The sequence below is a fragment of the Polyodon spathula genome, chromosome 4, assembly GCF_017654505.1.
Source record: "Polyodon spathula isolate WHYD16114869_AA chromosome 4, ASM1765450v1, whole genome shotgun sequence".
Lineage (NCBI taxonomy): Eukaryota > Metazoa > Chordata > Actinopteri > Acipenseriformes > Polyodontidae > Polyodon > Polyodon spathula.
In genome coordinates, this window is record NC_054537.1 from 70,023,908 (window position 1) to 70,047,332 (window position 23,425).

General features: G+C 37.9%; 1 protein-coding gene and 1 long non-coding RNA gene across 3 annotated transcripts in view; one reads left to right on the forward strand and one right to left on the reverse strand.

Moving 5' to 3' along the window:
• The window catches only part of LOC121314803 (SNF-related serine/threonine-protein kinase-like), a 60,252-nt gene extending 42,574 nt beyond the window's left edge, over positions 1–17,678 (forward strand). For both annotated transcript variants that reach the window (XM_041248491.1, XM_041248492.1), the window contains exons 3-6: positions 2,475–2,616; positions 8,710–8,922; positions 9,514–9,648; positions 13,539–17,678. In XM_041248491.1, the coding sequence (XP_041104425.1) occupies positions 2,475–2,616; positions 8,710–8,922; positions 9,514–9,648; positions 13,539–14,901 (1,853 nt within the window). In that variant the 3' untranslated portion in view covers positions 14,902–17,678. The remainder of the gene's footprint in view (positions 1–2,474; positions 2,617–8,709; positions 8,923–9,513; positions 9,649–13,538) is intronic.
• LOC121314805 overlaps positions 1–23,425 on the reverse strand; it is a 100,050-nt gene that overhangs the window by 2,222 nt on the left and 74,403 nt on the right. The window lies entirely within an intron of this gene.

A 23,425-nucleotide genomic window follows, 5' to 3' on the forward strand; every position in this document is an offset into this window, starting at 1 on the left:
GTTAAAGGTCCTTATTTCGACTTTTAATTAAATTAAAGAACGTCTTACCCGCCCCAGATTTTCCCTTTGTCCAAATGCCTATCTAATTTGTTTACTGTGGCGTGGGCATTTATTTTCCTCCATACGAATTATTCCTCTTTTGATAACTTAGGCACTTTCTCGTATCTACTCCGTTCTGCTCCCGTGTTCAATGAAAGTAAACAACATTTACCGGGGGGGGGGGGGGGTTGATTTGAGCTCTTTGACAACATAATTCTGACTGCTTTCGTCCCTTTAAGATTTATCCAATAATGTACAGTTTGTCCTTAAGTGAAATTGACGACCATTTAGTCCTGGCTGTGATAATCCTTTTTAGATTCAGTTTACTGGTCAGTTGTATTGGGTGGAATTGCAGTGTCATTTCTGTTGTGCAGTGTGGAGTGGAGTTGTCCTTCCTAGACCTACAGTATACAAGTCTGCAGTCACAGAATATGTCCCACAAGGGTTACAGTATCTGATTCTGCTTTATTCAAGCTGTTAGACAGAACACATTTAATATTCAATTGTAAACAGGGGCATTGGGGTACTCCAAAAAATCTACAATTACACTGCAAAATCTTCTTTTTTTTTTTTTCAAAAGACATTTCAAAGGCTACTGAGGCTAAAGGTAAAATGCATTTAAAAGCTATTCCAGTTAGTGTGGAGCACTATGAAGTACATTACTGTACTCCATGTTTAATCTCCAGCATCAATCCTTGGAAACAGATGAGCTGAGGTGTACAGCAGGAGTTAACATAATGTAGAATGGAGTAGACTTTGCCGCAGTACCGAAGGCAGAGCGAAATGTCTGAAGAAAACAGCAGTCGGAAGTAATTGGTAGGTTTATTTTTGCTCTTAGACTGAAACCCAGCATGAGCTATTTTATGTGCTGAAATAGCTGTTTGATTTAAACTTCTGTACACAGGCGGATGTGGGGACAGCTTGTAAACCTGCTGTTAACATCAGCAGGAGGGGCAATGACATGACGACAGTCGATGATATGAACCTTGATGTCAAACAGAGTTTACAAAAGTGTTCATAAGCTTTGTGAAGACACCACTGTGTTTTTTTGTGTAAAGACCTACGATTGGGACATGTCAGGCTGATACAGTAGTATAACATTGCTCCTCCTGTTGTCTCTAAAACAATTTCACAGTACATTAGCCCAAAAGCCAGACCCTTTGCAAAGTTTTTTTTGTTTGTTTGTTTATTTAAACTGAGCTCTCTAACAGAAGCTAAATTAATTTGGTGAGCTGTACATTCCCTTAAAGTTTACCACAGTAAAAGTATAGCGTAATAAAGCGTAAAGTGTAATAAAGCATACTGTATTGTAGGTGAGCATTGTAAAACCCCAAAATATGATAATAGCAACATGTATAGCGATGGCAAAAGAATAGGAAAATTGTAACATTACGGTGCAAATTTACTGGTCAAGGGTTGTTACTTTGTTTTTGTACATTATGTATTGCAGTGCAATTTCAGAATGTTAGTTGATTTTTTTTCATTGCATGATTTGGGCTCTTGATTATGTGTTTGTTTGTGTGTGTGTTCTGTAAATGTAAACTTTAGTTTACTACAGTTAATATTCATGTGTACAAGTATTTGCAACTGTGGAAGTATGTGTGTGTATGTACAGTATCCAGAGCAAGAAGAGGGGTAATTTAAATAAACTGACTGGAAATTCTCTGGGGGAAGTGTAGCTAAATACTACAAAGTAATTCTTCCCAGAAGCTATTGTGCTACAGCAGATCACCTTTCAGTAGACATTTAACATTTTTGTACATAAATGGAAGCAAAATTTATGTAACAGATTGCTTGGTGTCAAAACTGATCTGTACAATTTTCTGCACTGTTCCAGTGTAGACAAACAAGGCTGACATCTCCTTTTGGCATAAGGATGAGTTAGCTTCTTTAGTGCGTCTCTCCAAGCTATTTGCCTGTAGCTTGACAATTCTTATCCAATTTCTGTTGGAGTATGTGTCTGGATATAATTGCAATTTTAAGTGCAAAATTTGTTTTGGTATTACAGTAATTAACCTTACCATAGTTCTATCTACAGTAAGCCTGATCTGATCACTCTTTCTAACATGCTGTAGAGTATCTTTGTTTTCACTTTTTTTGACATAAATGCATGTAAACTTGGGGGAAGAGTGACTTGTTCAGAGTTTTATTTACATTTAGTATGCAGCCCTTTAAAGAAGGTCTTGTGAACCTTGTTGCATGCTTGCTCTTGCACTGCTTGAGGCAGCCATTATGAGAAAGACTTGTCTGTGTTGAACTTCAGAGCTTTGCGTCATTAACTTCCAGTTGTATAGGTAAACTACAAAGACAGTGTTGTAGAAAGTACAGTTTTTTCTTCTATATTTTGTAGTTAGTTAAATGGGAATGGTTAGGTTGGTTCTACACAAAGGTGGTACAGTACAGGTGCTTATGTTTGTACTTTTTCTTTTTTGCAGATATTTGGAGCTTGGGAGTAATTCTTTTCATGTTGGTTTGCGGACAGCCACCTTTTCAGGAAGCCAACGACAGCGAGACTCTCACCATGATTATGGACTGCAAATACACCGTGCCAACGCACGTCTCACAAGACTGCAAAGAGTAAGTGCCATGGATCTCTCTTTTGGACAGATATTGATTAAAATTAGAGAAAAAAATAACATTTCTTTTTCATAACCATTCCAGCTGCTCAAGAAGTAAATATAACACTAGACAAGATGCATAGTATGATTCATATTAAAGCAACCAAAACAAAATTTTAGCGCAAAGACTACTTTTAATACAGACTACATACAATACTAATATGCTTCCCCCATCTCACTTTCTCCAAATCAGAGTTTATATGGTGCAATGAAGCAGCTTTTTCTGTAAACTTGTTTCATGAGTGCAAACTTCAACGAAGCTCAACAAAAATACTATACACACAGGAAGATATTGTAATACAGTTAAAATGTAAACATGTATGGTGTAATTGCCACATTTGTAATCCTAGAAATGCTGAATTTTTGTAATTTTTCAGCCTACGATTAATATTGTGCAATTTTATAGTACCTTCTACAAATGTCTGTCTTTGCTTCCAGATGGAAAATTGTGCATCCAACAATCAATACTGAGGAAATTAAGTCATACAATCCATAGCTGCCACTGCTGTAAATCCTAATCATTCATCAGGATATTTATTTGCAGTTGGTTGTCATATTTTATACTGAGCAGACACAGCTTTTAAAAAGGAGCCAACGCTAATAGTCAACCAAGAAGTGCATCACAAATATTCACCACAAAGGATCTCCTTCCATATAATAGGAACTGCCTCTAAGCCCAAGGAGTCACCCAGATGGGTTAAATAACAGAACATTAGAGACTTGGAGATAAGAACAGACCCAAGAGGAGGAAAGGAAACATTCTTTCACTGTGTAGAAGTCTATTTTTAGATCAACAGAGAAGAGCTGGAAGTCATCAGTCAAAAATATAAATATTTATATCCAGTTAGTCTGTGTTACCCTTTGAAATTGGAAAAGCTTGGATGTAGTGTCACATTTACATTTTATTATTTTTTTTTTTTTTTTAGAATATTACATTTAACAAAATACAAATAAAATAAAGGAGTACACCAGACTTTTAACACATGAATGAATGACAGATGCACAGCAAGCATACGCCTTGAGCTATTTGTATTGATTCAGCATAAAAAAAAGAATTCAAGCTTTTAGCATGAGATCTGATGGCATGCTTCTACAGGCTGTCACTATGCAGGTACGGGGCTTAGTATCCTCATTATGCAGGATCTCTTAAGTAAACTGCGTATACCCTGCCAAAGTCCTGTTATTTAAATGTCCAGAATTACATTTTCAGGTTTTATTAAACGGTCATTGACTAGCCAGGTTTTCTTGTGAATGTTCCCCTTCCCACTAACAAAATGTAAAGTAAGAGTTAATATGTATTTTTTTTGGGGGGGGGGGGGCTCTAAATGGGAAGCTGGATGACAAAACCTTTTCTTGACAAGCGTTCTCTGCACTATGTGAGCTCATACAGGGTACAACATAAGTAGTACATGTTGACAGCAAGATGAACACATTTTAGCCCCCTGTTGTGGTAAACATTTTGTTTCACAAAGACTGACTCATAAATATCAACGTGGTTCAGTTAAATTTCAAATCTTTAAGTCTGCATCCAAACAGAGGTGTGTAATGTGCAGTATGTGATAATGGGAATGCTGTGTAGCATCTACCCTTTGATTTTGGGGTTCTCTTAAATGGCTTCTTTTGTAGACAATGCAAAGCAGTGTAATGTGACATTCTGTTGGCAAGATTGAAATGTGTCCAATTTCACTTAAAATAGTTTCATTGTTTTGATATTTTCCTTTTATAAAATGCTAAAAAAATATTTTTTTAAAATATATATTTTTGTGTGTGTGTGTGTATATATATATATATATATATATATATATATATATATATATATATATATATATATATATATATATATATTATATATATATATTTTTTTTTAATTAAAATTGATTTAGCCATCAGAATATGCTTTTTATGAGAATTAAGTGAATATTTTAATTTCATGCTGTGGAAATTTAGGGCCTATCAGATCCTATAGTTTTCCCATTATATTACGGTTATTACTAAATTACCATTCCAGCTTAACAGTTTATCATATGTTATGAATGGTACTAGAAGAAACAGTAGAACCTTTCAAATGATTTGGCATTTTGGTAGATAAAAACAAAACTGTGACGACTTCTTTATTTGATTTATTTTTCACTTTAGTTTTGAGTGGTGTCTTATGCTAGTGTTTAATTACTGTACATGCAAATTAAATTGACCTTAACCTGCACATTACGTTTAGGGATTTGGTGGAATCATTCATTATGCATGTACATGTTTGAGAGGACTTTGAATGTAAAGCCTGTCCAGTGAGATGAACTGTTACTAAAAGGAATATATTTTACAGATCTGTGTTTTCTTTTTTACTGAATGCTACTGTAAATACCCCACTGATCAAAGGTCACAACTGAGTCCGGCAACCTACTGCACACATTATGATTGCACTTGAGGATGGCGTCTTGCAGCCTTTTCATATAGCAAAGGAACAAACGCAATTTGTATGCCCATGCAACTAGAGACCACTTTAATTAAAACAAGCTGTTAAAACTATGCTGATGGCTGCCTTGCTTGCTGTCCTGACTGTAGTGAGGTATGGATACAAAACCCTTTTGAGGCTAACATGTACAGTATGCAGTAGTTGTCACAAGCTTGAGAATGCAGTGTTTTAGAGAAATTCAGAATTTCAAATGTGACTAGAACTGTAATTGCCAGGAGCAAAGCTGTCGTATTCATTCAAATTTAAGACGCAGCCCAGATTTACCACCCTCAATTTGAGGAAAAAATAAATCTTCAAATAAATATGCATTTACAACGATACAACCTCAGTTACACTGTTATATTGTACAAAACTTACACGAAACAGTGTTGTAGATTAACCACTGAGTTAGTTTATTGTGCTGTGTACTGTATAATACTTCAGATGGTGACTCTGTTGTATGCATACCACTTACAGCATCATGCATCCCGGCAACAGCAAGCACGATATCACGCAACGTATAACCCAGCAACGACAACAGCATTGACAGCTTTGCATACACAAGAGTCAGAACCTTGGCATGTCGAAAAATACAGGGGTCTGATCAGCATTTCCGATCTGTCCAAGCTGGTGCTGTTTGTTAGAAATGATGACATTTGTAAAAGTTTCTCTTGGTATTCCTCAGGAAGCTAATACGCTGCTTTGAAAATGGCTGACTGTATAACATGGATGATTTGAGATCAGGTAGTAATGTTTTGGTTAGCCTGTCTCAGCAGTAAGTCACGTTGCTGCTTGTGTATTCGGGCAGGCATCCGTTGTCTATTCTCGGCAGTCAGTCATGTTGCTATTTGTGTGCTTATGTAGTCCCGTCTTTTGTTGGGGATTTTTAGTACATGCATCACTATACTGTACTCGAATTTAAGTGAGTCTTAAATTCAAAGGAATATGGTAGTTGCACTGTGGACCATTTTCCTGGAAAAGGACTGGCCTACTAATGTAAAAGCATGAAGTTGGAAAAATAATTAACTAATGGAAAATCCTTTTGGTGATATTTTTCTTGAAAATCTAGGCACTTTGTAAGAGGTACAAGCTTAGTCAGATCCTTTTTTATATATTAAAAAAGAAAAAATGGTGAAAGTACCATAAACGAGTTATTTTTTTTACTTTGTGATGAAAGTTAGCATACAATACACCAATATTGTGTTTAATACAAGTAAACTGATTTACAGAATATTTGGTTGTTTTGTGTTTTTAGGTTTTTTGTTTTTTTTTAATTCAAAAAAAAAAAAGTGACCAATTATAATTTCTTTATTTTCCCCCCAACTTGGAATGTCCAATTATGTTTTTTCTCCTCACTGCAGCAAGTCCCCACACAGCATAGACGTTATGAGGGCGTGTGAGCATCCTCCGATCTCACAAGCCTAAAGCCAGAATAGCTTTTATGCCAAACAATTCAGAGCAGAGGTGGACGGGGCTACTCATCCCAGAGAATAGAGGCAAGCACTGCCTCTTATCTGCTCTGAATGTGTCTGTGTGTCTGGCCAGTCGGGTTCGCTGTTGCGTGATGAGGAGAACCATTTCTGGCAGGTTTCCCTTCCCCCACCCTGGGAGCGTCGGAGCCAACGTTACGCCACTCTCAGGGTCCCCAGCAAAGTTCGGTCTCTTTGCGTAGCCTGTATACGAGCTGGCACCGTCTAAGCTGTGTGACTGCATGAGCCACTCAGGGCCCCAGTTGTGTTGTGTTTTGTCAAACAAAGAAGTGTTGACAGTATAAATTGGATATAAACATTGAATGAATACCTGTATCTATTGTAAACAGCATGTGTTTGTTGTAAAAATGCATCAAATTCTCATCTGACTTTGCTATGCAACTCCATTATGGTAATGCAATTTCCAGCTGTGGAACGCTCGCAGGAGGTTTAAAATGGGTTTACTGTCATCACTGTGCTTCATAATAAAACTAAACAGACAGGTTTAATCTTGCACTTTTGTTCTTGGATTCAGTTCAGGCTAACTTGCCTTTTTAAGATGCTCCTAAGAAGCTCATAATATTATGGTAGGCAGAAAATTTGATGTAGTAAAAACAAACAGTGGTCCCCAAGAGAGTTGGGTTGGGGGAGGTATTGTACTCCTTCCGAAACAGAAATCTGGGAAGGAATTTAATCTTTAAATAGTTTAGCTTGCAGCATCATAATCTGTCGCAGGATTTATGTGGGAATTCTGAAGTTTAAATGTTTGACTGGGCAGTGAAGGACTTGGGTTTTAGTAAATTACTGGGGATGTTGTCAAAGAACAGAGGTTATTTAAAGTGTTACCGTATTAACACCTTATTCTCTCCTGGCACTGATTTTAATGAGGTAGGATGTAGTCATAAAAGCTACTCCAGCAGTGCATGCTTCAATGCTGCAGGAACACACTCTGGCCTGGCTGATGCAAGAAACTTGGTTAGCTTTATTCTTTTCAGTGAAAGTGCAGGGTACTCAAACTTGTATCGATGCCATCTGACTTTATCAGCAATCATGCGAGAGATACAGCTGCTGAAAGTATAGGTCATGGTTTTTTATTTATTTTGTTTTTGTTAGGTACCTATTATGACATCACCGACTTCATAGACAGGTCTGAGAGCTCCCGCTCTGTTGAGTAGATTTCGTTGGTTACCTATATGTTTCGGAGGATAAAACAGATGAGTCAACAGGAGTGGGAAGAACTCTTAAAGCCTGTAGTTTATAAGAATTGATGTTGAGTCAGGTGGAGTTGTTAGGGTGGATAAAGCTGGCAGTACTTTGTGAATTTGAACAAGGAGGAAGACGATACTAAAAAGCAGACTCAAGCTAAAAATGGCTTACTGAAGTTATAGTACATATCTTTAACAGAATATATCCTACATATTTATGTCAATGGGGGACTTGAACCGCTAACCTGTGAAACACTTGAAGTCCATTTCCTTTATTTCTGATAATATGGGTAATTTCCAGCTCTACAAAATTTCATTGTGCAACACAGTATTGGGTTAAATTGGAGTTTGGTCTTCTTAGTTGTAAGTATTTTTGAAGGTTCTGTTTAAACACTGAAGGGATTGAAACAAAATAAAATACAAAAGTATTGACTGGCATTTTTCAACGTGTTGTTCACTGGGATTTGTTACAGTAATAATAGAGATCTAGCAAATTGCATACATTTTAAATGCAACAAGTTTGTTCATTTATAAGCTGTGTTCCTCACAGTACATCTACAGCTTGTTCACAGAAGCTAAGGGTTTTGTTAATTTTAGTCTTTGTATTGCTGACAGTGGCTAGTAAGCATGACAAGATTCAGCTTTGTTTATAATAATTCACTTGGTAAATCAGCACCTACATCATTAAACAAAGCAAGTCACATTCTGTTAATGTGAGGCTTTTTTTAATGATGCACGCTGGCACTTGGATTGATGGAGCTACTCAGCCAAATATATAAAGGAGGTATGTCCCAGTGTACACTAACTGCTCGTACCAGCAGGGAAACGTGTTGGTTCATTAACTTTACCCAGCAGTGTTTGAATCCAATATGACTGTGGGGTAGGGGATCTTTGCTAATTTTCATAGTGTTCTTTTCATCTCTTGGCAGTTTAATTAACCGGATGTTGCAGAGAGACCCAAAAAGGAGAGCCTCCTTAGAAGAAATAGAGAACCATGCTTGGCTCCAGGGAGTGGACCCCTCTCCAGCAACCAAATACAACATCCCCCTTGTCTCCTACAAGAACCTCTCTGAGGAGGAGCACAATGGGATTATCCAGCGCATGGTGCTGGGAGACATCGCTGATCGTGACACCATTGTTGAGTAAGTCATGGTTTGGGAGAAATATTTATTAACGGAAGTTATTCGGAAATTGTGCTATTTCACTATATTAACCTGTCAGTCACACTTAGTATGGCAATGTTGGAAATACACTTGGAATGCAAAACTGTAAAATTAAACATAGGAAATTACAATCATAACACCTCTTTGCATGCCCCCTTCATTTAGATAATAGAAAATAAACACCCAGGCCCTGTTGCATAGTTGTATACATACAAAATGTTTACATTATTTTTGTTAAAGGCAAATGCATAACCCCCATTTACAGCTAATTCCTGTTTGGCATATGCTGCCACTGTTAAAACTTCTCATATTGGCAGGCACAAGCACAGAACCTACATATTAAGGTTGTGATAAGTCATGTATCCCCTGTCATCACCTAAGAGGTATAATTGAGTGGAAAATGATGTCTGCATGGAAAATACATTGCCCTTCTTTCTTATAGCCACAAGCCATTTGTCAGGAGCACGTTTCAGATAATGTGGAGGGGTGGAGAACGTGCAGAAACCTTGTTGTTCCGACGTCAATTTTGCCTAGAAAAGTCTGATTGGTTTCACTTGTTTTCTTCCTTAGGGCTTTGGAAACTAACAAGTACAATCACATCACCGCCACTTACTTTCTACTTGCCGAGAGGATTCTGAGAGAGAAGCAAGAGAAAGAAATCCAAACCCGCTCTGCCAGCCCCAGTAGTATCAAAGCGCAGTTCAGGTAAAAGTCAGTATTATTTTTGAACATTCTGCATCTGAAATGCAGGAGCGTCCCGATTTCTGTGGTTGGAATAAAATATTGGTAAATATTAAAGGCATCACTGGGTTAATGTATTTATTTAATTTGAAAACAAAACAAAAAAATACATGTTGTTTACTTGGAAATTCCACATTCTGTTGTGGGCAGTCGACTCGAAAAACGACAAAGCATCAGGCGGCCTAATGTAACACAAACTTAACAAAATAAAGGGGGGCAATCACCACAACGGATGGTTCAAGCTAAGAGGTGTCCCATAGATAAATTCCCCGTAGTCTTTTTAAAAAATAAAAATTCAAAAGGGAAGCTTGGTGTGAACAGCAGGGTGAAAACTGTAGTTTTTCAGCATTCCATTCCACATTGTAGTGGTTTCATAGCTGCCTCGGCAGGAGAGAATTCTAGAAAAGTTCACAGCAGGTTTTGTACAGAAGAGCCTGGAGGGTCAATTGCTGATTTTTAGTCTTGTCTGTCTCTTGTTTCTGAAATTCACAGACATGCAGTCCCTCTGAAATAAGTTTTGTTATTCTTGAAACATATGATTTTAATAGTAAGTGATGTGCAGTGTTACAGTATTTCACTTTGTACAGACATGTTTAACCCTTCCCTGCTGAAATGAATGCAGACTCTTCAACTCTTCAAAATGAAATTCACCCAATCCAGCATTGCATTGGTTTAATTCTTACTCTATTAGGACCCATTCTCAATTAAGACCATTGTACTCTGTCCCATTGGTCATTTTAATAGAGGAATTCCTTTGTACCTGTAAAAACAGATTTAAATGAGGCCAGACTGTATGATGGCAACTGTAGCTGCTTTATTTGAATTTATCGTGGTTTAATTGGTGTTAAAAATTATTTAATCGTTGACCAGGACATCATCAGGATGGTAGTTTTAGTACTGTCCTTACAACTAAATAAATACATGTTGATTTCTCGTATTTAAAAATGATTTAAAATGGAGAATATTTGCTAGGAGCTTTGCATTGCTCCCCATAGTTAATGTACAAATGGGGCATAGCGTTTCAGCCCATCTTTTAAAACAATCTTTATCCTCCCCTTTCTCATTTTACTGCGTTACATAATTGGTAGCACATAATTATTCTTTTTCTCTACTTCAGCAAGATTCTAACATGGATGGTGTCGTTTGTTGTAAATAGTAATCTCTATATAGTACATACCCTTCCATCATTTTAGTTGACACATTTAATCTTAAGAACTCATATAGTACTTTTATGGGAGACTTCCTTGTGTAACACCAAACTCAAGTAAATGGTGGTCTTTCAGTTGCAGTTTTTGTTTTCCTTTTTTCAACTTAAATATTTGAATTAAAAATTTAATTATTAGGGATGCACGGAATCCAAGTTTTGGGGATTTGGCCGAATACAGAATCCATCTCAAAAGATTCGGCCAAATACCGAATCTACATAAACTATCAAGAAAACTGAAGGAAACTGTTGAATGAAAATCAGACTGACAGCTACTAACAAGGGATGCGCACAATCTATAGTTTTGAGCCTTTTAGTTTATAGTATTTTTATTACCGAATGGAAGTGTAGTCCCTGAATAAGATTTCAGTTTGAAACTTACACAATTTACCGCTAGCCCTCTGCTTCCCCCACAATAAAAATGTCAAAATACAAAACTGTTTACTTTACCGTTACAAGAGAGGAGAGCACCATCGTTGCCATAGTCAGTGGTGTACTCGAGCCTGAACGCTCCGGAAAAACGTTCCTGTACTTTTTTTTTCCTATAGGCAGAATGTTGACTTAAGAATTAACTAAGAACATTTACCATTTTTTTTTATGAAAATGCTTATATAGAGCCAGTCTGCTGTAATTTCTTTGGCTAGGCATCAATGAAGCGATATATACTTTGTCTTTCCATTGAATAAGCACTAGGAACAAATAAATTGGTGTCCGGTTTCCTACATACCAGTTTTGATGGTACGTTCAGTCTCCTGAAAAGCGTGTATTTTAAATCTCCCGCACAGTTATGATTCAGTCGTCCTTGTGATGCACTGAAGGGAACACTAGTACTTCTACTACAAACTACAGTACTATAAGAAGGGTAACACTTTTTTTTTTTTTTTTTAACGCTGACGACGACAGCTGACAGCAGAAATGCATGCTATGATTGTGGCCATAAACACGAGTTTAAAGCTGTTTTGTACATCTGTCATAGACCCGGGGATTGGCGTGAACGACTGCCCTTGCCCTTGGTATATATTACAAAACCATTTATAATTGCTACACATTTATTTAAAATAAAAAACACTGGTAGGTAAAGTTAATCACAACTTGTAATAGAACCGATGTTTATTTTAAATTTTTCAGCTAATATTCAGCATGTAGTGTACAATTAAATTGTTCAAAACTGTCGGCAAATAGTCTTTAAAAATACATTTAAAAAAAAAAATGTACTGATACAGTTCTTAAATTGGTAACGAATAAAAATACGGAGCATCAGTATGATTCGTAATTGTATTGGATGCAGGGCTCCAGAAAAAAAAGGGGGGGAGACGTGATGTACTACAGCCTGATTGAAGTTATGCACGGAGATGACATAATAGAAAAGAATAGAAAACAAAACATACGTGATAAAAATAGCTAAAACAAATTTAACCAAACCAGCAAAGACAACATTAACCCACTAGATGCTTTCAAAACAAGCCAAATTTGGCTGGAATAACGGCACACTCAGCGCTGGGGGAGTAATCTCAATATACAAATAAAATTGAATTCCAATCATTTCTGTTAGAAAAATCTATATTTTAATTGGCATGCCAGTACTTTAAGATTTAGGACTAAACCACTGACCATAACCCACTATTTTCTTTAATGACGTTTCAGCCTGTGTCACCTGATCTGAAACTGAGAGCTATGAGGAAAACATTACCGTGATGAGTGACCGGAATAAAACCCACGTTGATTTAAGTGCACAGTGTGTGTAACACATATCAAATAAGCTATGTAATAGTTTAAAAAATATTTTAATAAAATACAGAAGTTTCCATACGGTTCAACTTGGAGTTGAGAGCTGCAACAGAGTTCATCAAACGTGTTCTTGTTGTTAAATTCTGTAAAACAGTTACGTTCAATACCGGATTCGGATGTCTTTTATTTATTTCGAGAACTGCACACATTGGAGGGACATATTAAAATGGATGTACGGATGTAGTATTCGGCCAAATCCGAACCCTGCTCAAAAAGTAGGTATTCGGGCCGAATCCGAAACAGAATCCTGGATTTGGTGCTTCGCTAATATTATTTATAGGTTCTAGAAATAGATCATATTGGGATTCAAAAGGGTGTGTAAATAAAAGGTATTCTTTCAAGCTTTCTTTTGTTTTTTGGCTCAAATACACAAGCAATTAAGCTGTAGAGTCTGACTAAATTGATTTGGATAAAAGCAGCACAAACAGACTAAAGAGACGGCTATTGTACCAGAAAATGTTCCGCTCTAATGGAAGCTGAAGGTGAATTCAGTCAGAAGTGCCATTAGGATTGTCTGTTTGTACAGAGCTGATGGAATGGGACTCAGCTGTTGACTTCTCAACAGAGAAGCCCAGTCTGAAATTATTTAGAAGGATAGCATTATTGCCTCAATTTAAACAAACAAAGAAAATCATTTTTTCTGTTGGTGAGCTGACAGATGACAGATTTTCACAGCTGCTTTTAATTGGGCCTACCTGCAGTAACTAACTGTAAACTAATCCAATATGTCATTAATCTGTACTAAACAGCAACATTTTACTATTGTAGCTTCTGTTCTGTAAAAGCAAATATGTAACAAAAACATTAAATGATTGAGTTGATCATCTTCTATTTTTTTTTTTTTTTTAATTCTCGCACACAGGCAATCCTGGCCAACAAAGATCGATATCCACCAAGATCTTGAGGACAGCCTGGCAGCTTCTTCCATCTCTCACTCAAGTATCCCACAGTCGCCAGCCCGTAGTGCTGAGAATCTGCTCAACGGACACCGTAGCAAAACACTGCTGGAACTGGGGAGACGGGAAGAGGTGGCACAGTCCTCGCTGTTGTCCTTGGTCTCCGCAGGCACCTCCTCCGTGCTGTCCTCCCTAACCACCACCACCTCCTTGAAACCCGCTGCGGCCGCTGCAGCCACCAACAAGGGTCGCACATGTCTTTTCCGGGTGGAGGAGGATGAGGAAGAGGAGGAGGAAGAGCAGCAACTGGCCCAGCTCCCCACCCAGGTGGTCCTACGGCGCAAGCCCTCCATCACCAACCGGCTGACATCCCGCAAGAGCGCTCCAGTCCTCAACCAGATCTTCGAGGAGGAGGGCGAGTCTGATGACGACTTCGAAATGGACGAAAGCCTGCCGCCCAAGTTGAGCCGCCTCAAGATGAACGTTGCCTCACCTGGCACCGTCCACAAGCGCTACCATCGCCGGAAAAGCCAGGGCCGCGGTTCGAGCTGCAGCAGCTCCGAGACCAGTGATGATGACTCGGAGAACCACCGCCGCCGACTGGACAAAGAAACCGGCTTTGCTTATTCTTGGAACCGGCGGGATAGCAGCGAGGGACCGCCTGGCAACCCGGGAGGGAACGGTGGTGGGGGAGGAGGAGGAAGTGGACAGAGCAAACCCCCTGGGGAGGGCAACCCAGGGCCAGATAGGGGCAGCCCACCTGGAGGAGGTGGTGGAGGTGGGGGCAGCAAAGGTGGGGATGGCAGCCCTTCTAGCAGCCCCAGTGGCGGCAGTACAAACAACACTTCAGGTTCCACCCGCAGCTGCTCACATTCCTCCCCTTCGCACAAGACTGCTGGTGAGCTAGTGGAGAGCCTGAAGCTCATGAGTCTCTGTCTGAGCTCCCAGTTTCATGTTGGTGGTAATAGTGGCCTTGCGGGCAGCAAGTACATCATAGACCCTCAGAACAACCTGACCTTCCCCAGCGTAAAGGTGCAGGAGAAGTCCACCTGGAAGATGTGCATCGGCTCCAACGGCAGCCTGGACAAGACCTTGTCACCTACTAGCACAGCCATACGTGTCGGCCTGGGTGGCCCTAAGTCTTATCCCGGCCAAACGACTGCCATCATCAATGAACTGGAACTGGCTAAGAAGAACAACATGAACTTGAAGAACAATGTCCTGCAGCTACCTCTCTGTGAAAAGACCATCTCTGTGAACATTCAGCGGAACCCTAAGGACGGCCTGCTTTGTACCTCAAGTCAAACCAGCTGCTGTCAAGTGATATGATGATGGATGTCTTACCACCTACAACCATCTCTGTAGCATACTCTTACTTGACAGTACCACTCTTTCAGTTCAGAACTGTGAATAACCTCTCTGTAAACATCCCTTTTTATTTTTGTCTTAAGCTTTTATACAGGCTTCAAGAGTTATTTATTGTGTATCGAGTAGATCGACAATGCATGAAGAGGTGCATGCTGCTAGTGTTTTTTTTTTTGTTTTGTTTTCTCACCTCTAAGGACCTCCCCGCCCCTCCCCATTTTTTTTTTAAGCTTATAGTTTAGTTGTAGGGTTCCCCAAACAAAGGGATAGAATTAAAACATTTTATTAAAAATTAAAGTTTTGTAGTTGAAATAAAAAGGAAAAAAAAAAAAATTGGCACTTGACAGCTTTATGAACAAGCTTAGCACGTGTTAATTGGGAACTGATCAGCCCCTGCTTTGTGGAATGTATGTGATAAGCGCTATTAGGATGGAGAACCAAAGCAATAAAGTGAGACCTTGACAAGCCTTTGAGAGGGCTTCTGATATTCCAAGGCTTTCGCAAGTCAGAGATGCAATGAAAGTTAATATAGTAATCTTAATATTGATTTGATCTCCACACAGTCTTAAATTTGCCATTTGTGCAATTCACCAATAGAATTAAAGGAAAAAAAATAATGCCTATGTGGTAAGAGCTGAAATATTGCATTTTACCATGACAGACGAGACTAATCGTGCTGTTACTTGAAATTGCACACAGACAATCTTTGTAAAAAACATGATCTAAATTAGTTAGATTTTTAGTTGCTGATGAAATAAGGATATATTAATTACATTTTCTTACTAGTAGTCCTTGTTCTTGTACCGAATTCCTCTATAACCCAATTCGCACATACTTGACAGTTTCAGTAAGCGCATTTTTCGTCCATATCAGTGGTTAAAATTATTTTTTTTTTTATCTGCAGTGGATCTTTGCTACATAACTAGAGCTCTATGTGTGGTGAAATAATAATATATTATAACAACATTTAAACAAACTGGCTAGGCTATAGCTTGACCTGTAATGTAAATCATTACACAATAAGATATTGCATACAGTGATCAATCTGTACACCAAAAAATGAGAAAATAAAAAGCATAGCTCAGTACTGTAATTGTTTTTAATGGTGATGCAATATTGTAGAAGCACTTCTACTGTGGTTGTGCAGACATGCTAAGCAATCCCCTTATATATTAATCATGTCTATTTTTATTTATTTTTTCAATTCTATTTTAATTTAATTTTAATTCTGTGGGAAACCAGTTGCAGTATTAGAGAATTGTCTCAGATGCACTGTTTTGAATGAGAGGGCAGTAGCAGGAGTCAGTGTTACAGATTTAAAGTGAAGTAAAGGTGAGAAAGACAGCAGAGGTTACCAACAGCCACTGCCAATCACTGACTACTCCTGTTTGGATATCTAAAGTTTTAGTTTCCTTGATATCAGCCCAAGCCAGTGCTGTAAAAATATATAGGCTCAGTACACTGTCACAGTCCTCTTTGTCAAATGAGTATTGAGTCGATAAGCTGCAATGAACAGACTTGGTAGAAAGACACTGATGACAGAACCATCCTTCCGATAAAATGTTTGCATTTCAGTGCCTACATCGGAAACCTACACTACAGGAAGGGTTGATAAGCTATGAGTAGGAGGGTGTTCCCACTTGTTCTGTTTTTCCATTTTCACACTCTCCAGCTGTAAAACTCCATCTTCTGTCAGTCGAGGCCTGCATACGTTTATTTTAACTGGATCTGTATAATCTGTATAATGTATCTTGCAGCACTTTGTGTAGGAAAAAGATTCAAATGTGGATTTGTGAGGTATAGTTTCAGCAACAGCTGAATATTGCCTTCTGCAACTGTCTACTAGTGTGTACTGTGCCAGAATGTTACTTTGAAAGTGTGCCAATGGGACATGGACATGGTTTCAGGGAGCCTTCAGCTACTGTAAACCTACTTCACCCAGCTGGAGTGCTTCCAATGTGAGAAATGGTTTGGTTTCAACAAATCCAAGACAATTTGGGAAGGACACAGCAAAAATATTTTTAAATGTTATTCTCAGTATGCAGTTCTTGAGACTTGGTATAATCAATGATAACTCAAGATCCCATTTAGTACGAAATGCTGTGATTTAAACCCATTACCTGGGGTTTTCATTTTTCAAAATTAATTTTTGTCTCTTTCCAGTATTGGTTTCTAAAGTAAATTGCACCTCAGTTATTTTTTTAACACACTATTTCTTAGACTCGTTTTAAAATAAGAGTTTTAATATGTAGATTATAGTCTTTTTATTTTAATAACAAAGTTAATTAATTTGTTTTCAGAGGTCTGCTGAAATAATGGTTTTATCGTGGATTGGAGGGAGTGAGTTTGTTTGTTTGTTTAAGAGCCAAAAAGTAGCATGTTTCTCAAGGCAACAATATGGCTATAGTGGTGCTATCATTTTGATTTAATCCAGAGCTCAGTTCAGTGCACAAGTTCAAGCTTCGAGTTAACTTGAATAGCGTGCTGTGGACGGTGCAGACCATTCTGTGATGGCTAGTGTTTGGCAGTGTTCAATAGCCGTATAAAAGATAATTAAAATAATGGGCTGCTCGCAATTCTTGACCGTTACTTAATATTAATACTTAAGAAAAATAAGGATATTGTTATATTAAAAGGGCATTGGCAATAATCTATATGTTGCAGCTATCTGTAAATATATATTTTTGTTGGTTTATATTTTTAAAATGTACAGCCTTGGAATGGCACCTTTTTGGGGAGGGGAGGGATCATCCTTTTTGTGTGTGTGTGTGTGTGTTATATATATATATATATATATATATATATATATATATATATATATATATATATATATATATATATATTATATATATATATACCAAGGTCTGTATGTACATATATATATATGGTTAATTATCTTGTGTCGTCACAACTGGTATACCATATGGTCGCATTAGCTCGTAATAAGCCTTATTCACTTAAGTGAGTGTTACAACAATGTTGGACTGACACAGAATGGGTGTCTTATCCATTTGTACACAAAATACACATGTTTTATGTTAATATTTTATTATTTAGGTACAAGAAAGGGAGAGGATAACCACTATAATATATATATAATATATATATATATATATATAGATATATATATATATATATATATATATATAATTAATTATTGGACCAAATAATGTACTGGCTTAAATACAATGCCAATGTGTTATTCTGTACCTAAAATCTGTCTTCAAAGTTACATATAGCTATGGTCGAAATTAAATGTTGTGGAAAAATGTTTTTAAAACTGCGCTTATTTTGTCCATATTATGTTGCCATCAGAGTGACTGTCTCAGTATTTACATCTTTGCTGTTGTGGATTGCTCAGAAGTCAAGGCAATGTCAAGCTGCATTTTAAGGATGCAAGTTGGCTTTTGCCTGCAGCATTCTATATTAACTGAGAGACCATTGTATTTCTGCAGGTGACACATTTATTTTCAACAGTATGAGAAAATGTGTATGACATCGAAATGGATTGGAATCTGTGGTGGCTCATTGAGGCCATAAAGGGGAAAAAAAAAAACATTTAGTTGTTGGGGGTTTTTTGGGGGGGGTTTCTGTCCTCAACGAGCTGTAGTAGGAATCGGCATATATCTTAACTGTAAAAAAAATCATGCATGTTGCATAAATAGATGATGCTCCGTACTGTATTTTTTCCACGAAATGAGGATGGCCAAATAACCAACCTCTAATGAAGTGTTTATAGTTTAAAAGTTTGCATGATGACTTGCTGATCAAAAAATCTTGATCAGCATACCTTTTATTTTTATTTTTTTACAGTTCTTTTCACATACCGCATAAGCACTAGTCTTTGACCATCTAATGTTAGTTCAGGTAAGAAAGTCAAGGCTATTGCTAATCAGGGACTGTGAAAGCAGCTACTCTATTTTCAATGTGGCATTTTAACTAAGTAATAACGACTTTCAAATGGTTACTTCTATTGTTTTTTTTTTTATATGCTACAAATACATGTTTTAATTAGGAAGAATGTGTTTCATTTTATTTTAGGAAATTCTATCCTGCTTCCATCAGGTTTTTTAGATTTTCCTTTATCATTATTCAGGAAATAACAGTAATTGCACTTGCTTGCCTAGCATCATTTACACCTGTGAGTTTTATGAAAATCTTCTGGCTGTTGCTACTGTAGACGTGTTCATCTCTGCTCTGCTCTCCACATCAAGTGTTGAAAGCATCGTCCACCCTCACATTGTGGATATCTTCAAAAAACATTGCCTGGTTGCACACAAATACTGTATGCATACCCAATGACATGGCTGTGAGTTATGGAGTATAGCTGTGGCCCAAGGTACGATCAGACATGGAAAGATGCAGCATTCTAGTCCAAGCGGATGGGGTTTGCATAGCTGCCAGACGCAGCTGATAAAACATCATCTCATCCTGGACAACACTTAGCTTTTCTATGCAAGTAGAGATGGTATTAAACGCAGAAGTGTGTGGTCTGGAAATATAAAATTTCAAAAGGTTACACTGTTGGTCACAGCATATAAGTGTTAACAATAAATAATGATAATGTCAATGTAATAAAATGCTATAAATTTCAAGCATGTTGTCCAGTCCAAACACCATGTTTCCCCTTGGCTAGGTTCCTTTGGTTTGAGCTACGCTCGTGGTGATTAAACACATTGTAGCTTTTGAAGTAATAGTCAATTCATACTGTGGGATATCTGGTAGATATTTGTGCTGTAAATCTTTTTTTTTTTTTTTCTTCAGTTGATTGCTTTAGAGTTTTGCAGGGATGTTGACAAAAACGAAACTACGTCCAACTTGATTTACACTGCTTATCATCCTAATTTTAGCTTTGAATTTAAGATGAGTATTCTTTCCAAACACCAAATGAGCATGGTGACACTGGTCATGCACCCCCATACAGGGTTGTCCCTCCAGGGCGGGTTTGAGACTTGCTTATGGTGCTGCATATGAGAAAAAAGCTTCCTCAGTCTTGAAACACTCTTACTTTAAATTACCAGCCATCTATAGTAAGGAAAACTAATAGATTTTGTAAATTTAAGTAAATTATTTCCCTCTCTGTACTTTGTTTGTATGTGCAGACAAATCCATTTTGGGGGTTAATTTAAAAAATAAAAAATTAATATATTTTTTAAAATCTTAATTACATTCAGCAAAGTACACTTAATACCAAAAAATGCAGCACTTTAAAGTTTTTACAATATAAATGCATTTACAGAAACAAATGTCTTTGTCCTGGTCTTTTTAAAACAGTTTTTGCCTACTGTCACAGACGGCTGGAGTGAGCGACGCCAGACCAGAAACAGGAACCGGGAAATAAACAGAGAGGTGGAGTTGGTACCGATTGGTACCGCTAAGCATTTAATAATTTAAACAAGCAGAAAATAAAAGGTTGCAAAGACAAATAAAACACAGGACATGGCACTCGTAGCCAAAACAAAAAGACAAACAAAACGGACTACACAGACAAAACACGGTGAACTGATATTTTAACTATTACTTTGATTATTACCTCCATCTCCAATCCCGTTCTCCACTCACCGAACACACAACCCCGGGTGAGTGAAAACATGCAGCTTTTATGCAGCTGTACCGAGTCTCGATTGCTAATCAATCATTCAATTGGAGTCTCGATACAACTGCACGTGAATTTATAAAAGTACATTTCCCCATGCCTACATATTTTACTTGCACGTGAAGTGCTGTGCAATCCTCGTGCCTAAATACAAAACATACATTTTAAACACTTGTGCTCGCAACCCATATTTATATCGTGTGGATTTTATACATAAACGCCGACATTTGACACACTTATAAACATAAAGGGGCGGGACACTCTGCCACAGTACATACTGTATGCAGTCTGTCATTTACAGATTTCAGAATCTGAACAGACTTTTCCACAAGAAGCATTCCTGCTTCTTGCAGTGCCCTGGGGCATGACCACTAAAAGCCCTATCCATGGCAATGTAAAGCCTTATAGCAAAATCTGAAAATCAATTTGACAACCAATGCAGATTTTTTGAATGCAGCAGTTGCCAGAACATTGTGAAGATTGTGGAGTTAAAAAGGACGAGGGAAGACCTACAAAGAGATTTGAACTGACAGCTTTTGTCTTGGGGGGGGGGGGGGGGGAAACTTGACAAATGTTGGATATTTCTACATATCTGACAGTTTTGTGGTTATAGATTGGGTGGATCACATTTTTTGTTGATTTTTAATCCTTAAATGCATTCTTCACACTTCATTTTCAGTCCCTTTTGGCCTGCACAGGGCAAGCATCTCTTTTTTAGAGGGAAAACGTCATTATACTTATCAGTAGGAAACATTGCATACTACACAGTCGATGAAAATAAAGAGCAATCCATGTGAGCATGTTCCATCCAGCTGTCTCTTTCTGTAGCCAGGGTATGAATTGAAGGCTCCAGCTGCATGGAAACCCACTAATCTAGTTCAAGTTTAATAAGGATTCTCTATGACAGGGGAAGAAAGAACTAAATGGCTAGTGCCAGTGAATTTGTTGGAAGAGCAACCCTCTACGAGAATATATTGTTTACCACACAGTTGCAGAAGACGCAGCTGTCACAGATGGGTCAGCTAATCGGGGATTGTTTTAAGTGTTTTAAAATCTGCTTTGTCTGGTGTCATTAGCTAACGGAAGGGGGTGTATTTGCTGTGACATTCAGTTGAAAGTGAGACTAATTGGGAAGCTATCTTTGGTGTCCAAATGTGCTGAAGGATCATCTGGTCTTTTTTGGGTGATTTTTACTTTTATTTAAAAAAAAAACAAAAAAACAGGAGTTAAGTTTGTAGCTGAATAAATGGACAAACTCTGTTATGGTAATTGCATAATTTACCTGCTTTCATAACATCTTTAAACTATGTTATCACACAGATTAAGTGTAGGTTATTCTTTATACCTGTACGCTATAAGTTATTGAAAATAAAGGATACTCTTTGAGGATAGACTTAGCTACAATGGATTGGTGACAATAAGCTCTGAATGTTGCCTTTGTTCTGCCTCTCCACTCAAAATGTTTGATCCTCTCGGTGGGATCTCGGCATCTATTCAGCAACCTCAGGTATGTGAATCTGAATGAGTGGAGCTGGTGGCTATATGCAAGTAATGGAGCTCTGGGAGAACTAGCCCTGCGTCCAATTTATACAGGTCTTTGAAGATAAATACCATGTGCTCTTTAAATCCAACCTGCATGCGCTAAATGGCATCAGGATGCTTTCCCGCAAATTTAATAAGGAGTTGTCTAGAGAGACTTCAAGGAGTTCCTTCTAGGTCTCGGTACAGACTGAACCTGTAGTAAATCCTTGATATACTTAAAATCTTTACCAGACATATGGTCTCTTTAGTTGCATATATTCCGTGTGCAATGTCTCCCTACCCCATATCCAGTATATTCTTACACTTTTAGCAATACAATAATACAATGCTATAGTACACATCTGTTTTCCCACTTCAGTAATGGGCCTAGTAAGTTAACGCTATAATTCTTCTAGTTACGTGGCACATACTACTGAACATATTATTATTATTAATTTTATTTATTTTTTTTTTTTTTGTCAACAGCATTGAAATTGATGTATCATACTAGGTTAGTTATTTTAGCACTGCTTGGTTGGTATTTGGAAGTGCAGACACCCATGCATTGTCATGTATCCTTAGGAATAACATTGTTGCTATATGCAGAAGAAATAGGACTGGTTTCTACTTTTGAGATTGTTGCACGGCAGCTTTGGTCATTGGTCAGTACTCATCAGTCGCCACTATTGTGAAAGGTACTGTCGTAGTGAAATTATCATTTTATCACAGGACAAATTGCATCACACCCGGTTTAAATCGGCCTTTAATTGTTAAAAGTTTTTAAAAAGTCTTTGGAATCTCTTCAGAAACACATGTATTTGCGATCTATTAATCTGCACTGTAAATGCTTACCATACTATTTACTAACCATCTCTGCATAATTGTCCAGCACCCGCGTAATAAAAAAAAGGATTGCGCTCACAGATCTGTGTCATTTTTTCTTCAAGCCTGCTGCAATCATGGATGCAGTGACCTTGAAGGTTAACCTTTTGTGGTCTTATGTGGGACCAGGTCCACAAAAGCCTAAGCAAAAGGCTGCCCTGTGCGTTACCATTCGGAACCCAGTAACGATTAGCTAGTGTGAAAAAAATGGAAGGAAATGTTCACTTCTATGCCTGTGTTGTAAGGGTCAATGAGAAGCCACCCTTAGCACTAGTTCCAAAACCAGGGTTTTGGGGATCCACAGCCTAAGTATGTAGAACATAGTGAAGATGTGGGGAGTAGCCCACACCACTGCATGGCATATGTCCTTGACAGATGCGCCCTGGAATAAAGCCCACAAAGTTGACATGCCCTCTGTGGAATGGGCAGTGAGCTTTTGAAGTTGCTCATAGGCAGCCCTGACTGTCTGCTGTCCACTTGGACAGCCAC